Source organism: Bacillus rossius, assembly GCF_032445375.1.
Source record: "Bacillus rossius redtenbacheri isolate Brsri chromosome 4 unlocalized genomic scaffold, Brsri_v3 Brsri_v3_scf4_1, whole genome shotgun sequence".
Classification (NCBI taxonomy): domain Eukaryota; kingdom Metazoa; phylum Arthropoda; class Insecta; order Phasmatodea; family Bacillidae; genus Bacillus; species Bacillus rossius.
The window spans coordinates 17,126,437-17,146,116 of NW_026962010.1; the positions used below are offsets into that span (position 1 = coordinate 17,126,437).

At 37.1% G+C, this 19,680-nt stretch overlaps 1 protein-coding gene across 2 annotated transcripts in view; it reads left to right on the forward strand.

Moving 5' to 3' along the window:
• The first annotated feature begins 1,627 nt into the window (after positions 1 to 1,627).
• The window catches only part of LOC134541635 (nuclear pore membrane glycoprotein 210-like), a 94,831-nt gene continuing 76,778 nt past the window's right edge, over positions 1,628 to 19,680 (forward strand). The window contains exons 1-6 of one of the 2 annotated variants that reach the window (XM_063385207.1): positions 1,628 to 1,873; positions 11,792 to 12,063; positions 16,112 to 16,326; positions 16,665 to 16,805; positions 17,333 to 17,628; positions 17,796 to 18,077. In XM_063385207.1, the coding sequence (XP_063241277.1) occupies positions 1,713 to 1,873; positions 11,792 to 12,063; positions 16,112 to 16,326; positions 16,665 to 16,805; positions 17,333 to 17,628; positions 17,796 to 18,077 (1,367 nt within the window). In that variant the 5' untranslated portion in view covers positions 1,628 to 1,712. The remainder of the gene's footprint in view (positions 1,874 to 11,791; positions 12,064 to 16,111; positions 16,327 to 16,664; positions 16,806 to 17,332; positions 17,629 to 17,795; positions 18,078 to 19,680) is intronic. The other variant, XM_063385206.1, reaches the window with a different exon arrangement.

Genomic DNA, 19,680 nt, shown 5'->3' on the forward strand with positions numbered 1-19,680 from the left:
GAGTGCTCTGACGCACTGTCACTAGTTAAGCCCTCATGCCAGCCGAGGTTAAGGGGAATTTGATTGGAGGTTGCCAATCCCGCAAATTACTAATTTGGCGGCGCCCGTATTCACCTGTGTGAACTGCAGCCCGCAGTGAAATTAGATACAAAGTTTACATGTAGTTGTCGTCGGCACCTGTGCACTTGACATTGAATAAAAGTTCATTGGTAGCAGGAGTCAGCCCGTGCCATAAGGTGAACTACCCCATGTAATGTCTCGTGCGGGGATTTTAACCTTAAGCGGCTGGGTTAGGACCTACACCATAAAAGGACCGGGGGCGCACGGGGAGTTAACATAAACAAAGAAAATAGGTTTGGGTTGTATGACTATAATTACCAGAAGTACTGTTCGATGTGGACAAAGGATGATGGCTCCCCGTGGAACGCACGTCCGCCCCGGTCCGTGAGTCGCTCGGTACCTACTGGCATTTTCCCTTGGCGCGAGGGAAGGTCTCAGCGTTCTCTCGCGCCAAAGTTGCTAAAGTTCCGTTATTCGGAAATTATTTTAATAATAAGAAGCTGAGAGCATCTCTAAATTCATACATTAATTATTCCTAATTAACCTGATTGGCAGATGCTCTTTAATAATTATGGTTGATTAATTTACGTAAATAAAGTTTAAATGTTAAGAGTCACTCCAGAGACTGTTCGTTGTTTGCTGACTGCTCCAGTGGCTAGTTATACATTAAAAAAACGGGGAGGTAATACTTATGTGAACACAACACTATAATTAATTAAGGCTGAAGGCCGCAAAGGAGGCACTCACAAACTTATTATGGTAAGTTCACACGTGAGAGACTCGGGCACTCCTGCGTCGAACTTTCCTTGGGCGGGGTTTTTAATTAATAGTGGAGTTACTATTAAATGATGTTTGATTGTTAATGAACTGGGATCGAGGTGTTTAATTAATTAGACCCGGCCCTTTGTTCTACCTTGGCATCGGAGCTCGCCGGACTTAGGTGGGCCATGGCTAGGGGTGCGTTCCATTAGCGGGGTCCGATACTGGTGGGTGCAGGTCGGGCTTTGGGTTGCCTTCGGCTGGACGACGTCTAATCGTTGATCAAGTGTATGGTCATTTAGGTTAGGTTTGTGACATTTAAATAACCTTTACAGAACCTCACAGAAACATCAGTTTAAAATCTAAATATTTTTAATAATTCACTAACTTACCTGTGAAAAGAAACACTGTTTCATTTTTCAATCTTTTGAATACATTCATACACAACACAAGACGCCACCTTACTTATTCAAAAACATATGCAGTAGGCTAAACAACGAACCATTCCTGGAGTTAAATATCGTAATTTCCAAACAATTTAGACTCGCTTCATTAACAATGTATATCTATGTTGGTTAATGAACACATTTATGTACACAAACGAAGTCTAAAATCTGTCGTGGACGCAGCAAAACCAAAATAACACGCACGATTCCCAGCCGCCACATCGATTCTTGTGAGGTATTCAACGAATAACCTTCCTTCAGCTGATTGAGAGCCTAGTTCCAAACAAAGACGAATGATCTCTCTATGATATATTTATATATGCTCGAAGTCTTCAAGAATAATTGCTCTTAGTCTTCTTCCCGAAGTTAACAATCGAGTGTGGATGTGGATAGAACATCCGTTTGAAAGTTGCGCGTATGCAGGAATATCTTTCGTAAAAAGCAACGATGCGTTTATGTGTGCAGATATTTATTTTTTTCCTGATCGTGAATGAGTTTGGTTTTTTAGTGTCGTCAAAATTAAACGTTCCAAGGGTACTGTTACCGTACTTTGAAACTTTTTCAACAAACTTCACTTTGGAAGTAACTGAAGGAGGTTGTTACAAATGGTAAGTATCATTAAGTTTTTGTGGATTAGTGCACCAGTGTTAGGTTGCATGTTATACCTATAATATTTTTTGTTATTTTAGGTGAAGTTTTGTATTTGTGGCGATGACTTAAAGCTGTAATCGCAAAATCGTGACAGACGTGACGCGAAAGACGCAATGCTACTCTTATAGAAAAATAACGCATTATTGTGAACATGGGGTTTTTAACAGCTCTACAAACTGATAACCAAAAACTATTATGTATTTATACCAGCCGTTTTATGTGCTGTTCACACAAATAACTGATTTATCTATATTCAAAAGAACAATCAAACAAGTTCTGTTAGAACATCCTTCCTACTCTCTGATATAATTCTTTGACCTAATAACAGATAAGAAAACTAAACTCTGGTAAATCGTATTTAAATCCATCACAAAACGAGGAGTTAGTTTTGTAAACTAACTCTTCGCTCTGAGCCTTAGACTTGAGTTTATACCATTTCTTATGTACCCATGGTTTTTTTCTTCTCTCTTTCTTACTTTTGAAATGTAAAAGTACTCTGTAATATTTAGTTTTTGTGGTTGTACAGTATGTTTGTATATATGTATATATTTGTATTAATTGACTTGTTCTATATCCCGGAGTCCTCCATATGGGATCTACAGATCAAGAAATGATTAAATAAATAAATAAATAAATAGGTACCACAAATGTTAACAAATTTGGTTTTATTAAACTTTTTGAGGAAAATTAGTTGTATTGCTAAAATTATTGCATTGTGGCTTTTCATAAAATAAAAAATAAAATAATACAATTTGGAAGATACGTTTTTGGAACACTAAAGATGTTTCTGTATCTACCCTGAAAACTGCATTTCTAAATTTGTACTTGATTCTGAGAAATCACCCCTACGTTACATTACAATACCCGTGCATTGATGTGGCTGCCGCAATTTTTTGCTTTCGTGTGTGGGTCCATGTGTTAAGGTTTTAGAGAACTTAAGTTAAATATCGAGAATGGTCAATTAGGTTAGGTTAGCTTAGCTACTTTTAAATCCTTTTGAAACATTATGGATGTTTAATTAGGTTATTATATATCTTCATGAAAAATTCTTTCAAATATTTTTAATGGTTGCTTAGGAATTACCAATTTCAGATGTAGCTATCTGGACCTAACTAGCCATTCATTGGTTTTTACTGAATTTTTAATGTGGCAATACTAATCCAACCAACCATTCACACTTTTTAAAAGTAGGCCTAGTTTTAATTAGTTCGACAATTCTCTAATTGGTAAATTTGTAGAGTAGCGATATATGCGAAAAAAATGCTAAAAATCCGAAAATACTTTTATTCTATGCTCTTTCACTTCCTCTTTTCAAATCAACCGGCGGAGATAAGAAATTCCAAATACTTTAGGAGATATCACATTTTTTTATTTTGAACATGTAGAGTAGCGGTATTTGCGAGAAAAAAAATTCTAAAAATCTGAAATTACCATATTATATGCTCTTTCACTTCCTCTTTTCATTAAAACCGGCGGAGATAAGAAATTCCAAATACTTTAGGAGATATTGAATTTTTTAATTTAGCAATACAACACCTGTACAACCATTCGAACGACGCAATTTTTGTTATTTTGCAGTGTGTTCGTGAATGCATAATAAATAAAATGGTCGATTAGGTCAGTTCAGTTACATTATTAATACTTTCAAACTAAGCGGACATAAAAAATAATGTGAATTAATTTTAATGGCTGTTTAGTTTAAAAATATTTATAATGTAACTGACCTGACCAAACAAACCGGTACAAAGGATGAACAGTATGAACTAAAATGGTCGATTAGGTCAGGTCAGTTACATTATGAATACTTTCAAACTAAGCGTACATTAAAAATAATATGATTTAATTTCAATGGTTCTGTAGTTTTAAAGTATTTATAATGTAACTGACCTGACCTAACAAACCCGCACAAATGTTGAACATTAACAACTCACGTAAAATTTTTTTGTTACTTATTACTTGCGCAACAATATCCAAATAAAAAATAAGACTTTAAAATTAGAAACGTTAAAAGCCCACCTAAGTTGGAGGCGGGTACATTTCCTTTGCCATTATAAGGAAATGATGTCGTTCACCTACGTCGCGATACCTCCGACGGAACATTAATAAATAAATAAATAATCACGTATTGGTTCATTTGAATACTGGCCAATCACGAAACTGTCACGTGACAAAATTGGCCAATCACGGAACTGTCCAATAAGAAACATAATAGATACTCGTAAACAAGAAACAATGGTATTTGCAGCATGAATACACAGGTATTGTGATGAAAATTAAAAAATTCGATATCTCCTAAAGTATTTGGAATTTCTTATCTCCGCCGGTTGATTTGAAAAGAGGAAGTGAAAGAGCATAGAATAAAAGTATTTTTGGATTTTTAGCATTTTTTTTCGCACATACCGTGACTCTACATATTTACCCTCTAATTTCTCCTTCACATCCATCTATGAAAGATGACATGGACATCTTTCATGCAGGTATTTATCTGAGTTGCTCATGTGAGTGGCTTACTTCAGTAACATTAGGCTAATTTCTGAACTATTCGGGTCTGGGTCAATCCATACCAAGTGGTCCAGCACTGGTTGATCGAAAATTTTAAGTAAATTTGGTAATTTGTGCCTTGTTAACATTTTGTATTGACAGTTTAAAACTGGCACAATAAGACTTCGCTACTTTTTTTTACAAGATTGTAAAAATGAGTGTTCATATTTTTGCTTACTTTACGGCTTAATATCTCTGGTGGGCAGTTATCTAAAAATCAGAAATTTGCACACAATTAATTACTACATGGTTCATAACTCCTGTTAAAATTTTGATTTTGAGATTCAACTGGTTAACCAGCCTTGCCTAAGTTGTGTAAAATTGCATTTTTATTTGCAACAATGCAAAAATTAATAAACAAATATTTTTTTTAAATGAAAATTTCTTAAAATTGGCATTTACTATGTAATTGAATAGAGTTCCTGGACTAAGAACATTTACAAGTATGCCTGAGATGTTTGCCAAGTGTGTGGAGTGCGCAGGTCTCAACAGGCACGGACTTGCTCTGGTATGGTCTGCTTGTTAGTCTGCCAGCAGCTCTGGTATAGGAAAGGTGGTTTGTTGTACGATGCTTTTTGACGTGACGTCTAATAAATCGATGAACGCCGGCTGCACGCACGAAAAAGTGTCCCACTACGGATGTGTTCTGTTTGCTCATTGTACGCATGCGTGGCATCTCTCTTCCACTCGATTGGAACAACCATCGATTTGACTTTTCAATCATATTTTCGTCGTTTAGTTATTAATATTATGTAATTTAACGATCGTCCACCGGATTTCAGCACAATCGGTACGGTTATTTAAAAGTAATGTTGAAAATTCAAATACGTTTTGAACCAACAGTTACAGTTACACATAATAATTCAAATTACTCCTGGGATCTTTTGCACAATGTTTTAAAAAATATTGTAACACATTATAAATAAGTTTGGTGTATTTGGGATGCGTATTTGTTATAAAATCGTGTTAATATTATACCCCTACCGTGAACAAAGTTTTTATAAATATATTTTTAGTATAATATTTGAAACTACATTACCTTAGTATGGCCTCTTGGGCGTGTGGTTAGCGTACCTAACTCTTAAACTAAAGTTAGTCGGTTGGAAACCCGGCAGCTGTGAAATTTTTTTGTACTTGTAAAAATAAATATGGCGCACGCAACATTTCAAAAGTAATAAATATATTTGAATTAATGAATGCAAATAAAAGTAAATTTATTAATTCAATTGCACATTTCATTTCACTCCTTTGTATCCATACAAAATAGTGATAATTTAATAAAAATGATTCAATTTTATTCATAAAAGTATGCAGAGGTAGATTTTATCGTGCAAAAGATTGAAAAATTAAAAAAAAATTCTTCCTCAAAGAATATAATATTTTTAATGCCTAAATGGTTTGGTTGCAAAAACCTATTATGGCTCAGTCTCAGGCCAAATATGATATTTCCTTTTCTCCTGGATCAATCATTTCATTAATGTTTTGTTATGACGTTGTCACGTTAAACTATCGTCCGTAAACCGACTTTACAGACAACCAATTTTTTTTTTGTTTATTTTCAATATGGAGAAAGAATGTTCAATAGGACATTTAACAAATGACCAATGCCACAAAGGTGTTTATGGTTCAGTGCAACAGGAATGAAAGAAAATCAGCTAGTTTATGTTATAACAGTAACAGCTAATATTTTCCAGAGTTTCTAGTGATGTTAAGTCTGTATGTAAGTATCATGAGATTAAGTAGGTATCTTGTAAAATGTATATTTGGCTGGTATTGCAGTGATCCTTTGCGAATGCATAAAAAGGCAAATACAAAAGGACTGAGGAAAATACTTCCTGAACATATGCATAAAGAAACAAACTACTTGTCCCTGGTAAGTCCTTGTGTCCTGCTACAAAAAATTTTTTCTACCATTAGCAAATGATAGAACAGGGGACAAATGTGAAGACTTTATTCCTGAGAGTGAATATGTGGAAAAAGTGGACGATGTATGTACTCAGTTTTGCCAGCATCTAAAATAAGGAAATTGGGTGTACATAAAAGACCACAAGCAATAGCTGACAAAGTTTCAAATGTGTTGAAAAGAAATCTTGAGGAATCTTTTGATGAAGTGATAGAAAACAGAGTAGTAATTTAGAGCCTGTAGAAGAGTTTGAAGAATTAATCATGAAACTTAAGGAATCATGTGCTGTTGCAGAAAAAGAAGTGCAAGTGAAAATAATTAGTTTACTTCCAAATTCATGGGGTCGACAAAGAATAGCTGAAGAGTTCAGAGCGTTTGGTAAAACTGACTAGAGACCTAGTGAAAGATCAGGGAATTATACCTGGGTTGGGAAAGAAAAAGGGTTTTGCATTCAATCAGAGGTGGTTACTACTGTCTATGAATTCTATGAAAGTGATGTATACAGTCGTCTTTGTCTTGGAAAAAAGACTGTTTATCTGTGAAAATAAATAACATGAAATGTCAAAAGCAGAAGAGGCTGGTGCTGTGCAATTTGAATGAATTGTTTGTGGAATTTAAAGATAAACATCCAAACTGTAAAATTGGAAGATCAAAATTCATAGAACTCAGACCTAAGGATGTGTCACAGCCAGATCATCATCAATGTTTGTGTTTGTACTTATCATCAGAATGTTAAGCTAATGTTGGATGGTGTAAAGCTTATGAAAGACTACAAAGATTTTCTTGCCATACTCGTTTGTGATATGAATAGTTACAACTGTATGATGGGCAAATGTGTTAAATGTCCAGGAAATGAAGCCCAAGTATCTTTGTTTGATGAATTTGAAGGAAGTGATGCCATTCAAGACAACATAATTTTTCAACATTGGACCACTACAGATAGAGCTGAAATGATAACTGTTATTCAGCCAAAAGAAGAATTCTTTCAGTCCCTTATTGAAAATTTTGATTCACTTACAACTCATCATTTTATATCAAAGATTCAAAGTCAATACTTGAGAGAGAAGTATAAACGTATGGAAACAGAGTGCATTCATTGTTCTTGCTCCCATCACTAAGTATAATGTGTAATGTCCTATTCATAACATTGTTCCAGCTAATCGTGATACACTTTGTTCTTAGGTAAACCCTAGTAGGCGGCCATTACATAATAACTGTTGCGCACATAACACAAGACACCAACTGGCTGCAGTGTTGCCACAGTGTGCTACATAAACACGGTGTTGCCACTATGTCAATACATAACATAATGTAAGCTATAAATTTTGATTTCTAAGAAACTAGTTGGAATGTAAAGATGTTGTTTTGAAGGTAAATACAGAAACCTTTACTTATAGTTTGAAAAAAAGAAAAGTATTTTCTGAATATCAGGGTTGGCTGATTTAAACCACAATGGTTGTTAGAACCAAATGGTTTTTTATGAAAAAAAAAAAAAAAAAAAACAATTTTTTTTTTATAATTTATTTCTAAATAGAATATTTATTTTTATGAAAGGTCTAACTCCACTCTAAATAACTACAAAAGTTTGTTCATTAATATAACTTGTGATTTACAGGAACAAAAAATTACATATTAACATTACAAAAAAATCTGGTCAATGTATTTTGATGAAGTTTTGCATTATGATAATACATGTTTAGAAATAATATTTAGGACACAATAAGTTTGAGGGCGTACGGGGTTGTGGTGAATTTATCGATATTAAATAGTGGGCGCCACCACGTGAGTGGGCACGTGGACCCGGCTTGATACTCTTACTCAGGGCGTTACGTGGCCCGTGTGCGGCGAGATATTTGGCCCTCTGGATTTTAACCGCGCCGCTCTCGACCCTGCCTAAGCCCGCTCTCAGCGTCGGGCACGCTTCTAACACGCCGTGGGCTCTCAGGGCGTCCCACACGCCGCCGACCAGGTTAGGGTCCCACGTGGTCCCCCCCGAACACAAAGACACGTAACACAGTTAATTAGTTTACGTACTCACGATTTATTTCCGTACACGTTCCTTCACTGGTACAACTGGTAAAAATGCCCGGGACACGAATCGGCTTAGATGAAGAGGCGGACCAATACACGTGGCCGCCCCAAGTCGGCACGTATTACGATGGTGATATTAAAAACTCCGAGAAGTTACTATTAATTATTTAAGCAGTCTCTCCGACCGAGAGAGGCCCCGAGGATGAAGAAAGAGATTCAGATAAATTAAACTATGGAATTATTACTCAGTGACTCAACGGTGATGTCCTCGAGGTGTCGATAGAGACGTCCGCTCTCGGCCGGCTGTAGAAGGAGACTGGGATGAGATCATGGTTTGCAGGTGGCAACATGGCGCCCCTTCGCGCCGAACACAATGACCGTTACACACTCTGCGATTCCGTGCCCCGGCGAAAGTTAAGTAAATAGTAGATTACATTTAATAATTATATAGAAATCACTGGTAATTTAAAATACATTAATGTTTACGTAGTTATTAAGAATTATGCTAAAACATTTCTACCCTCGTTCAAGTCCGTGCCTGTTCGGGTCCGCCCGGGCAACGTCTATAGTTTTATATTTAACATAATATTTAAATTAAAGAAACACCTGATTAAACTGTAACAAAACACTGGGGCGAAAGAATAAAAGAAAAAGGTTTACAATGTGAATTAATATATTTAGGGGTGCGGCGCACTGCATCTAAGCGCCCTCTTGCTGTAGTTCGTGGCGCGCAGTTTGAATCGCACACGGCTACGTACGTTACGACATAAATGCCGGGTAGGGAAGGTATTGGGAAAGGGAACGGAGGATGAGCAGGCTCGTGGGGCGAAGCCCCGGCTGACGTCAAGTTTAGTTCCCACAGGACACACTCATCACACTAAATGGGCAATGAAACAGGAGTGCAGTGAATGTCATGTCAGTTTGTGGATATTTGCAGAGAACAAGCTTAATTATGCCCTTAAGTTAATTTTATGCATGCTACCCACCAAACTACAATGCAATTATAATGATTGGTACACACACATCTCCTTTTCGGTTTTACATGTGGAGATTGTTGACATTTGAATATAGGTAATAATCTTTATGTGTGGAGCAATTTTAACACTTTTCCGTACTCCAAATAATCACCCAGATATTTTTCAATCTTGCTACAGATCAAGTAGCGCATTTATAAAATAGAATACAGTATATACATAGGACATTTGTCTTTACGGAGTGCAGAATATGTTTTGGGGTCCTTCTTATCTTGGTTTTTCCTGCTGAAATAAAAATAAAAATTTGTTTATTTAATTTTTATCATTGTATTTTTATGTAACATTACTTGTCCATTATCTTTGTGGAAACTCTTAAACACAAAACACAAAAAGATCCAATGGATTGAATAAAATAAACTATAAAGTAAAACCAATAATGTAACACATAGGTATGATCTTTGGATCCAACTTTTCTGATTAAGTAACTCACATTTTGGTTTGTCCTTGCCCAAGCACCACTGTTCTAGAACACACTTTCACTCACTACTCACTTGCACGCCACATCACAAATGCCTCCTCAGACTTTGCTCTCTTCTGCCATGAAGCCTCTCTCACCAGCCAAACAGTCGCTTGTCACTTAGAGATTGAAGTCGTTGCCCACACGTAATTGCTGGTTTCGTTAAACCGAAAGACTGACCCAACTAGCCGGCTGATGCACTTATATAGCCTGCAGGAGTAGCTAAGCAAGGTTCTCATAACTTCAGGATTGTGTTGCAAACGAAGGTCTCTAATACTTCTGGCATTCTCATGCAACCATTTGATGGGATGTCTGTAAATTTACTCTCACAACAATGTTTTTCTAAGGAAATGTTCCCAGGAATGGTTTTTAACCAGAATTGTAGCATGAAACTGCAGTAACAAAACATAATAGTTGAAGCTGGGTCTTAAGTACAGCATTTTGAGTTTAAACCTAGTTTCTTGTAGAAGATATTTGAACACTCACAGGCTTGCAATGGACTGAGGAGATGTAGTGGCGTGTCTAATGACCTCACCGTTGACAAGATGTCAAGATTAATAAACTAACATGCACTCTATGAAGTATTCAAAAATTGTTAAGCCCTTTCACATGGTACAATTTTATGTAAAGTAAGTGTAAGAGTAATGTCTTAAATTTCTGACCTGAAAGTTGTTTATGGGGTTTTTGCTTAATTTTTTTAATAGCAGACACTTCTAAAGAACAAAAAAAGATATAGAACTTGCAGATGTTGTTCAAGTTATACTTTACAGCTTCACAGTAATATTCAATGATCATACCTTTGTGCAAGGGAGCGAATCTGTAGGATTCATAAGAAACGTCCGTGAAATTTGCGGCCCAAGGGTTGTCTGTGTGGGGATAACAGACTCAAGTTATCTTACTAGCGATCTAGGTCAATATGCATGCAATAAGTGGAAAATTAAAATATTCAGAAAGTTTTGGCATTATTATTGTGATTATCATGTCCGTTTCACAGTATTACAGCCTCTGTATTGAGAGGATTTTTAATTTGCGGGAGGGGGGATGAAGGCAGACCCTCTCGCCTCCTTTGGGATCTACGCCAATGCCTTTGTGCATGCACAGTAGAGACAGATAATATGAAGTTACATAGGAAAATATAAACATCCCTATATGAAACTAAATAGTATTGAAGTCGTCTAACATACTCAATAGTCATTTACACGACCTTAGGGGCCAAGGTGGTGAGTGGTTCAGATCACTCGCTCCCTGCAAGGCAGTTAACATTTATGAGCATGTGGCTCAGTGGTAAGTTCTTGGATTGTGATTCCAAGGTTCTTGTTCAAACTCATTCCAGCATTTAAGATTTCAGTTTTGTAATAGTTTACCACTGCCTCTCTTTGAAAACGCTGTGATAGTACCTTCGTATGAGTAGTCGTTGATTTATTTCCCAATATCTCTGGTTTGTTATAAAGTGTTACTGTCGGTAAGACTTCAGTGTCGACCAGATGTAAAATCCTAACAAAAATAAAAAGTTGGTGCATTCTTCATACCAATATGAAATGTTACATGGCTTTGCAGACAAGAGTTTTATAACACATGTCGTTTTATGGAATCTTATTTTTACCTTTATTGAGTAGTGAGATTAAAGAACTAAAATTGTGTTGGCACGGGAACTACACACTTCTTGCTTCTTTTTTTGTCAGAACATAATTGGTTTGATGGCATAAGAAAGGGCAGTGGTAAGACACTAACTTGTATTTAATTTTGGTGTTTCATGTTGTAATCCCAGTTTAGCTATCTTGATTTCTGTTTTGACGGTATGCTGAAATCTCTTCAGGAGAAAGCTGGATGGTTCCTTATTGTAGACTGTGGGCAGTTTCTTCTCCAACATTGCTGAATGGTGTGGTGGAGTCTGGTCTGTGCCGTGCAGGTCATCTTCGCGGATGGCCATCGTGCAGGTGACGCCCGTGGACGTGGACCCTGGCCTGGGCTGCTCGGCACGGGCGGTCGTGTCCTCTGTCTCCAAGGACAAGGCCAGAAACACCGCAATCATATTTGCAGAAGAAGTGCACTCGGGCCAGTTGTTGCGCTGTGATGTCATCGTCGACGTCATATGCTCGCTCTTCATCATCACGACAACGCGTGAGCTTTACATGGAAGAAGCACCGGAGATATTTGAAGTGCGAGCATACGATGAACAAGGTTTGTGTCAACATTGTGGTCTCTTTAGTGTTAGAAAATTACCTGAAGATTTAGTGTTGTGTGTGTGTGTAGTTCTGATTGTAGGAAATATATAGACTGTCTCCACTCTTAGACTGCAGTACACTCCTAATAGAGCATGTTGTTGCCAAACATATTACAAATTTCAGGAAATGTTTTTCTTTGTAATTCTTATTGCACAAGAAGCATTTTAAGAACCCATATAATTTATAATACTTTAACCCATCTCAATTATAATTTGTAATAAATCGCTGCTTTACAACAAAAAACTGTTCACACATATTCATCGGTACACAAACCTTTTAGTCACTATTGCTACAGCTGATCAAAGTTGACCAAAGCTTCCTTAATTGCATTGTTCACACTCATGTTTATTGAAAAATACTCAAATACTTTCAACAAAATCTTGCACTTCCTCCCTTGTAGCTTACCATGTAGTTTTTTTTGTGTTCCACCTTCCATAGTATGTTATGTAATATGTTATGTAATCCACATAAAGGTAGAAAATAAAATCACGTGTCAAAAGTGTAACTGTGATGGGTCACCAACCAGACACAACACGTCGCTTGGTCGTGAAACAGGGTGCTAACTGACAGGCTGGTATTCAGAAATGTGTGTCGAAGGAAATGGCTAAGGAAGCATTTATCTTTAAACTTGCTAACAGGACAGAATCCCGCTTTTCTAAACACATGGCCATGTTTCCTCTTACGTAGCAGTTTGGGAGCAAGCCTCTATTAAGCACGCTCTTGCTCTGATAAAACACGTCTTCACAGCTATGAACATGAAAACAAGGAGCAATTGAGATGGTGTTGCTTTTAAATGCCAAGTCCATCCTTTGGGAACATCCTTCATTCTTTGTTCTGAACTTTTTGATTGTCAGTTTTTGAGGAAATGCATTATAGTAATACAAAAACTATATAACTGAAACATGGTGCATTTTTGTCTTAAGATTTATTCGATGGAATCCAAAAAACATCAAATTTTTTAATAAATGTGAATTGAATACACCTGTATGGTAATGTTTTTGATGTGAAGCATTTTGGAATACTTCAAAACAGTTCCCAGTGAGAAAGTTATGTTTTTTAATTTTTTTGGCCTCTTAATATGTAATTAAGCATGCAAAATATACATTGCCTGATGCATATTTTGATGCTTTAAAAAATGCCAAAAAGCTTTGTTCAAAAAAGGGTGTAAACTCCCCTTTTGTAGAGGCTGAACACACAATCCAAACATACAACTGCTATTCTTCAATTTAATTTTTAATAAAAAAATAATTTACACATTGAAAACCTATGCTACGAGCCGATTTAAAACTTATCCAAACAAAGACTCAATGCAAGATTTGGTTTGAATTGGAGTTCAAATTAAATTGATAACATAGGCCAACAATAGTTTTGGTGCTGGGGTATTTGGAGCTGATTACATATTAATTTGGTGCCCTGAATTCAAATATGGCATTAGTTTTTGTCTAGGAGGTCAAATTTCTATGATATAACGTTTTAGTGAAATGTATGTTTTACATAATTTTAGGTTAAATCCATGAATCAAATCTAAAAATTAAACATGAGATTCTTATTATTAAATTACTCAAATTTTATATTATACAGATATTATATTATACTGATGTCATCCGACCGAAGGCCACCCTAAAGCCCGACCTGCAACCGCCAGTATTCGACCCCGCTAACGGAACGCGCCCCTAGCCATGGCCCACCCGAGTCAGGCGAGCGCCGCGGAACTTAGGTATTATCAACGCCCTTAACTAATCGGCAAGACAAACCAAGTCATGTACACTGTAAATTCACTACACTTTAATGAATACGCCACTTTGAATGAACAACACCGTGCAACACAAGTGCGATGTAGGAGTGCCCGGGTCACTCACGTGTAGTTTTTTTACTAAAACAGCTGTGAGTGCTCCCCTTGTGGCCTTCAGCCCGATTTCAATAGTGTAATATGTGACTTAACTCAAACCGCCCCAAATTAGCATTTATCATTCGCCACTGGAGTAGTTATCAAGCAACGAATAGTCTCCAGTGTGACTCTAATAATTCAAACTGTCTAGTGTCTAAATTTGATAGCCCACGCTTTCTTGTGGTGTGTACTACGACAATAGTTATGCGTCAGTTTTTTTATCATTAATAACACTGACCCAAATAAGACCTAAAGCAGTCTAGACACAGCCTCTTCCACTACTGACTGCTAGCAGTTATGAAAAAAATGTTTTTGTTGCATGACTTATTAATTTAAATTGTTTGGTGTGCTTTTGTATACTCTACTTTTTAAATGAATGTACTTTCCTTGAATAGGTTTTGTTTTAATGAATAACTTTACATAACGAAAAATGCATTTCTCACATAAACGTTGCACCCTTAATTTTCAAACTTGATTTTGGTGTAAAAAGTGCGACGATAATGCGATAAAACACGTGTTACGGCGCCACTCGTTGCGGCACCTCTTAATACGGGGGCCATAGTCTCTGATATTTACTGATTGAATTGTAATGCGTGCTCGGGTTTTATGGGCGCCAACGTGCCACGTGCACGGACCGATGTGAGACTTTCCCAGGGTCGTGACGTCGCCCATGTGAGGCGTGATTTTAATTTCCCCCTGAATACACCTAGCACGAATCCCTGCCCGCTCTCAGCGCCGGGCACGCTATCACCTACGCAGTGGACTCTCAGGCGTCACACACGCCGTCACACTCCACGTGGTTAAACAGATTTAAATAAAAAAATAATACATTTGATTTACACACCTGATTTATTCGGCGAATGCAACTTACACGATTGAAACTGTTTAAAACGCCCGCGGCACGAATTGGTTTAGGTGCGAAGACCCCCACGTGGTCAAATCTTACATTACGTATTACAAAAGAGAAAAGACCGTTGCTGGTCGTAAGACAATTAGTTATACAGTGCCCCGACCGAGAGGAGCTCCGAGGACGAAAAGAAAACGATTTATACGGAATGAAATTGAAACAGAATTACTTGGCGGTGGAACAAGCGGTGAGGTCCCCGGAGTGCTGAAGCGTCTACTCTCGGTCGTTGATGGCGGCGGACTGGGGTGAGATCATGGCTCGACTTGACTAACATGGCGTCCTCCCGCCGAAACAATTGCCGTTAAAGATATTTGCGAATTCGTGCCACGGGAAACTAAATTAACATGACAAGAATGAATTAAAAATTATGTGACAATTTATGAATACTTGAAAAGAATAATACATATTATAATTATTAAGATTTAAATTTAATTATTGTCTGGCTTCGGGTTTCCTCGGGAATGTCCGGAAACGCTATGATATTTTAATACATTATTTTAAAATAAAAGTACATAAAACCCTCCCGGCCGATCTGCCGTCAGGTTGCACTTAGGGAATATAAAAACAAATAACACAATTATATTTACTTATGTTTTAGGGGTGCGGCGCACTGGCTCAACAGCGCCCTCTTGCCAGGTGAGCACACACGCACGCACACGTACGTACGGGTAGGCGGGAGGTTTGAATGGAGGGTGGATGGTGTTTGGGCGGTGGCATATCGGACTTAAAAGGGGCCGCAGGCCCGGATGATGTCACACGGTACCTATGCCTGTAGACTTTGCCGAAAGGGATTTTTGTCTTTCTGAACTACCTAATTGCACACTTCTTTTATTAACAGTTTTTTTAATTACCCATTTATGTACATTTATATTCCCACTTGTTAATTTCAATATTTACCTGAATTGAAATATATATATATATATATATATATATATAATGTAAATTTTTTAAATATATCAAAATTATCAACCTATGTTAAATAGTGTAAATCTCTATTGGCAGTGGAAAAACAGGAAATTTTTCAGAAAACATGTGGTTACATTTGTCCAGAAAATTTTTCACTCCACATGTCTATTGTATCATGGGATTATCTTATTTTGTAAATTTTGAATGTGTGAAAATCGTTATATACTTTTTATTTGTATTACTATAAATAATTGTTATATTTGGTTATACATGCTAATTTTTTGGAATATATTTCTGGAACAGGAAATGAATTTTCAACTTTGGAAGGTGTGGAATTTCTTTGGACCCTGGCCACCATTGGTTCCATGGATGACTTGAAGACTAGTAGCAAAGTGCTAAGGTTTATCACATTCAGAGACTCCCCGTATGAAACACCACCTGCCATTGAGCAGTTTGAACAGAGTGGTCGCCGGGGCAACATGGTGCTTCTAGAAGGATCAAAGACAGGCTCTGCTAAGGTATTTCATAATGCTATTGATACTGATGTGTTGATTGTTTTTTGGTATTCAGGCACACTGCTAGCAGTCAGTAGTGGAAGAGGCTGTGTCTAGACTGCTTCAGGTCTTATTTGGGTCAGTGTTATTAATGATAAATGTCAGTGGTTATTTTAAACATACTTAAGCACTTCTCTACCTGCTTGTTTCAACAAAGTATTTGTATTGTTTTCTTGTGTATTGCTCTAATTATTGAAGCTTACTAGTAACATACATACTTAAATTACTTATAGCACATTTAATACTTTTTATAGTAAATTACATTCCCATTTTTGTATTTTTATTTGGTAAACATTTTCTAGGTGTCTGTAAGGCTGCCACACCAAGAGTACAGTCATGTGTCACCGACAGAGGTCCAGTTGATGGTTGTTGCCAACCTGATCATAGATCCTGTGGATGTTTACATCATGCCTTGTGACACAGTACTCTTCCAGATTCTGCAGGTAAGAACTCAAGTGATATTGTGGTGATTGTACACTTCAAATAATTTCTTTTGAAAACTATGTAACTATTTGTAATAATTTACGTCTACTGTATAAAAACTCTTATTTTCACTGACATTAGATAACTTTGAATATCTGTATTCATTGTGTGTTTTGTATGTACAAGTAGGCATATAAACACACGTTTATTATTAATGTCTAAGACTTTAAATATGTAGTTAAGTTACTGTTTTATGCCTCTGTTGATATGCAGTTTATGAGATTTGTTCTTGATTCTGGCAGTCCCTAAACAAAATCTTAAAACCACCAGATGGACTTTCATGGCACTTTTGTTTATCTTACAATGTTATAAAATGATAGTGACTGCTTAGTCTTGTAGAGAAGAGTGAAAACAAATAAAATGATGCAAGCTGGTTCAGTGGCTTGTGCATGTAAGTGCCACAGCCTTAGTGCTCCTGTACTTGTAGCAACACAGCTCGTAACCTGGTGTGGAGAAGCGTGCAGCCTCTTGTTGTGCGTGACGACAGGTGCAGAGTGGGCGGCTGTCGAGGATCCCACTGCCGTCGCCACAGTACTACCTGGAGGTGCAGGACCCCAGCGTGGCCGCCATCAGCGACGAGGGCCTGGCAACGGGCCGGCTGGCGGGCAAGAGCAGAGTGCTGCTTCACGACCGCAATGTGGAGGACAAGGAGAGCGTGAAGATGCCCTCCGTGTCCATCACTGTGGTCAAGCCCTACTCCATGTCCCTGGCAGTGCTGCCACATCGCAACTGGGCACTCCTTCTCCGGGAGAACTGCCAGATCGTGGTCGAGATCTACGAGAGGTACCTTGTCCGTTTCTTTCTTCACATAGCTCATGAAAGTTACGTGCAACATTTTCACATAATGTTATGGTTACTTGCAGTTATTCGCCAGATTGTGTCATATATTTCTGTGGTTAATATTGTATTTAATATAAAGGACCATATGTCTACATATATTGTATTTTCAGGAATGATCACAAAATACACATTGGCAGCAAGACCCAAGTAGCAGTGAAAATCCCAGCAGAGTATTTCCACGTTGAGGAGAGCACAAAGAACAAGACACACAACTCTGGATGGCCAGTGCAAGTAGGGAGGGCCGTCGTGAAGGCAGAGTTGTTAGGAGTGCATGGCTGTGCCTCGGGTACCTTGCAGTGCATCTCGGCACAAGCTGAGATGTTCATCTTCGACAAGATTGTGGTTGTGCCCTCGCAAGTGGTACTTCCTTGGGACCCGCTTCTGAAGCCACGGTAAGCATACCAGCAAGGTTGTATGTAATAAACAAGTGGGAAACCATTGTAGTTAATTTTTTGTATATAGGAAAATTGTCTGTCTTCAAGCAAATATAGCAGTATTTTGTCTGGCATTCTATGGTTCAACACATTCAGTTATCATTGACGCGCTCACATTTGGAATTCTTCTGGTAGATTCCGACTGTTGAGCTTGAAAGTCGCGTCATTTCTGCGCTGCTGTGTTTGTTACTGTTGGTTTTCATTTCCAAAATTTTTTTTCGCTATAGAGCAGTTTATGAGAACTTGTTTTAGATAACAATGTACTTTAAATTAATTTTATGCTTTATTCTAGTTAAAACTAAACTGACTTTTAATTATCAGGCAAACTTGCTAATCCAGCATGGCTGTCCCAAAGTGGCAGGGTAACACTTTTCATTTGGATACATATTTGGGCCAGGTGCATTTCGGGTGGTGAGAGAGAGAGTATTCACGTACAACACCCATGCAACAGCACCATATTTAAAATATTTTTACCTGTTTTTTTTTTTAAATAGATTTCCTTATTAAATATAACCACAGTTTTATTTTTTATACAGTTTAGCTGTAGGTAAATTTCCGAATGAAGTGAGTCGCACACTGATATCTAAATGCCAAGTAAGCCTATGCTGACGGGTCATTAGTACATAACATCTTTCTCTTCTACCTGTGATCCACAGTTTTCAATGTTTAGCTATACTATATACATACACACATACAACTAATTTTTACTTAAGATAAATCCCATTTAAGAAGTTTTTCAGTGTACTTAAAATTTATGACCTAATTGCAACAAAATTGAGGTTATTTTATTTTATGTACACTTGTTTGTTTTAGAGTCTATTATTTGTTAAACTTATAACTTATTGCTTATTATAAATAACTTCACAGAAATTCTAACTGTCAATGTTAATTTAAGTCATAAAAAGACAGCATAGTTAACAAACAAGCAAACACACACACAAAAAAAACACACGCACACACACTCACCTTTTTCCAAATGCTTATGTTTTATCTTTCACACCCATGCCTTTCAGGAGACAGTCAAAAGTGGCATAAGTGATGTTGTTAGAGGCAGAGCATTTAGTTTTTCAACTAAGCTCTTCCCATAGCTGACACCACTTGAAAGGGCTTGGAGTTACAGCAGAAGTGCAAGACTGCAGTACAGCAGGGCATACGGAGATTTCCCAATATAATTGAAATGATTAAAGATACAAAAAGTTTAGTTGAGACCTTTTTTTGTTCATAATTAAATTTTTAGCTTTTTTTTTCCAAAATATTTTTCCCAAAAAAATCAGGAAAATATATTTGTAAAATAAGAATTTATTTTTATAAGAATTTGTGTAATAGATAAAAAAAAAATTCTCATTTCAACTTCATGTTATTTGTAGAATTTAACACGATTGTGAATGTTTCAGGCCTCTCCTTATTTAATTTACTACCGTGTTTTATATCATAATCGTCGTTCATTTTATACTAAAATCAAGTTTGAAAAGTAAAACCATGAGCCAGTGGGCAGCATCTGGTCTGTGTGGACCACGCGTCGCTATTCGCGAGAGTCCAACTCTGTAGTTCTTCCAAGACT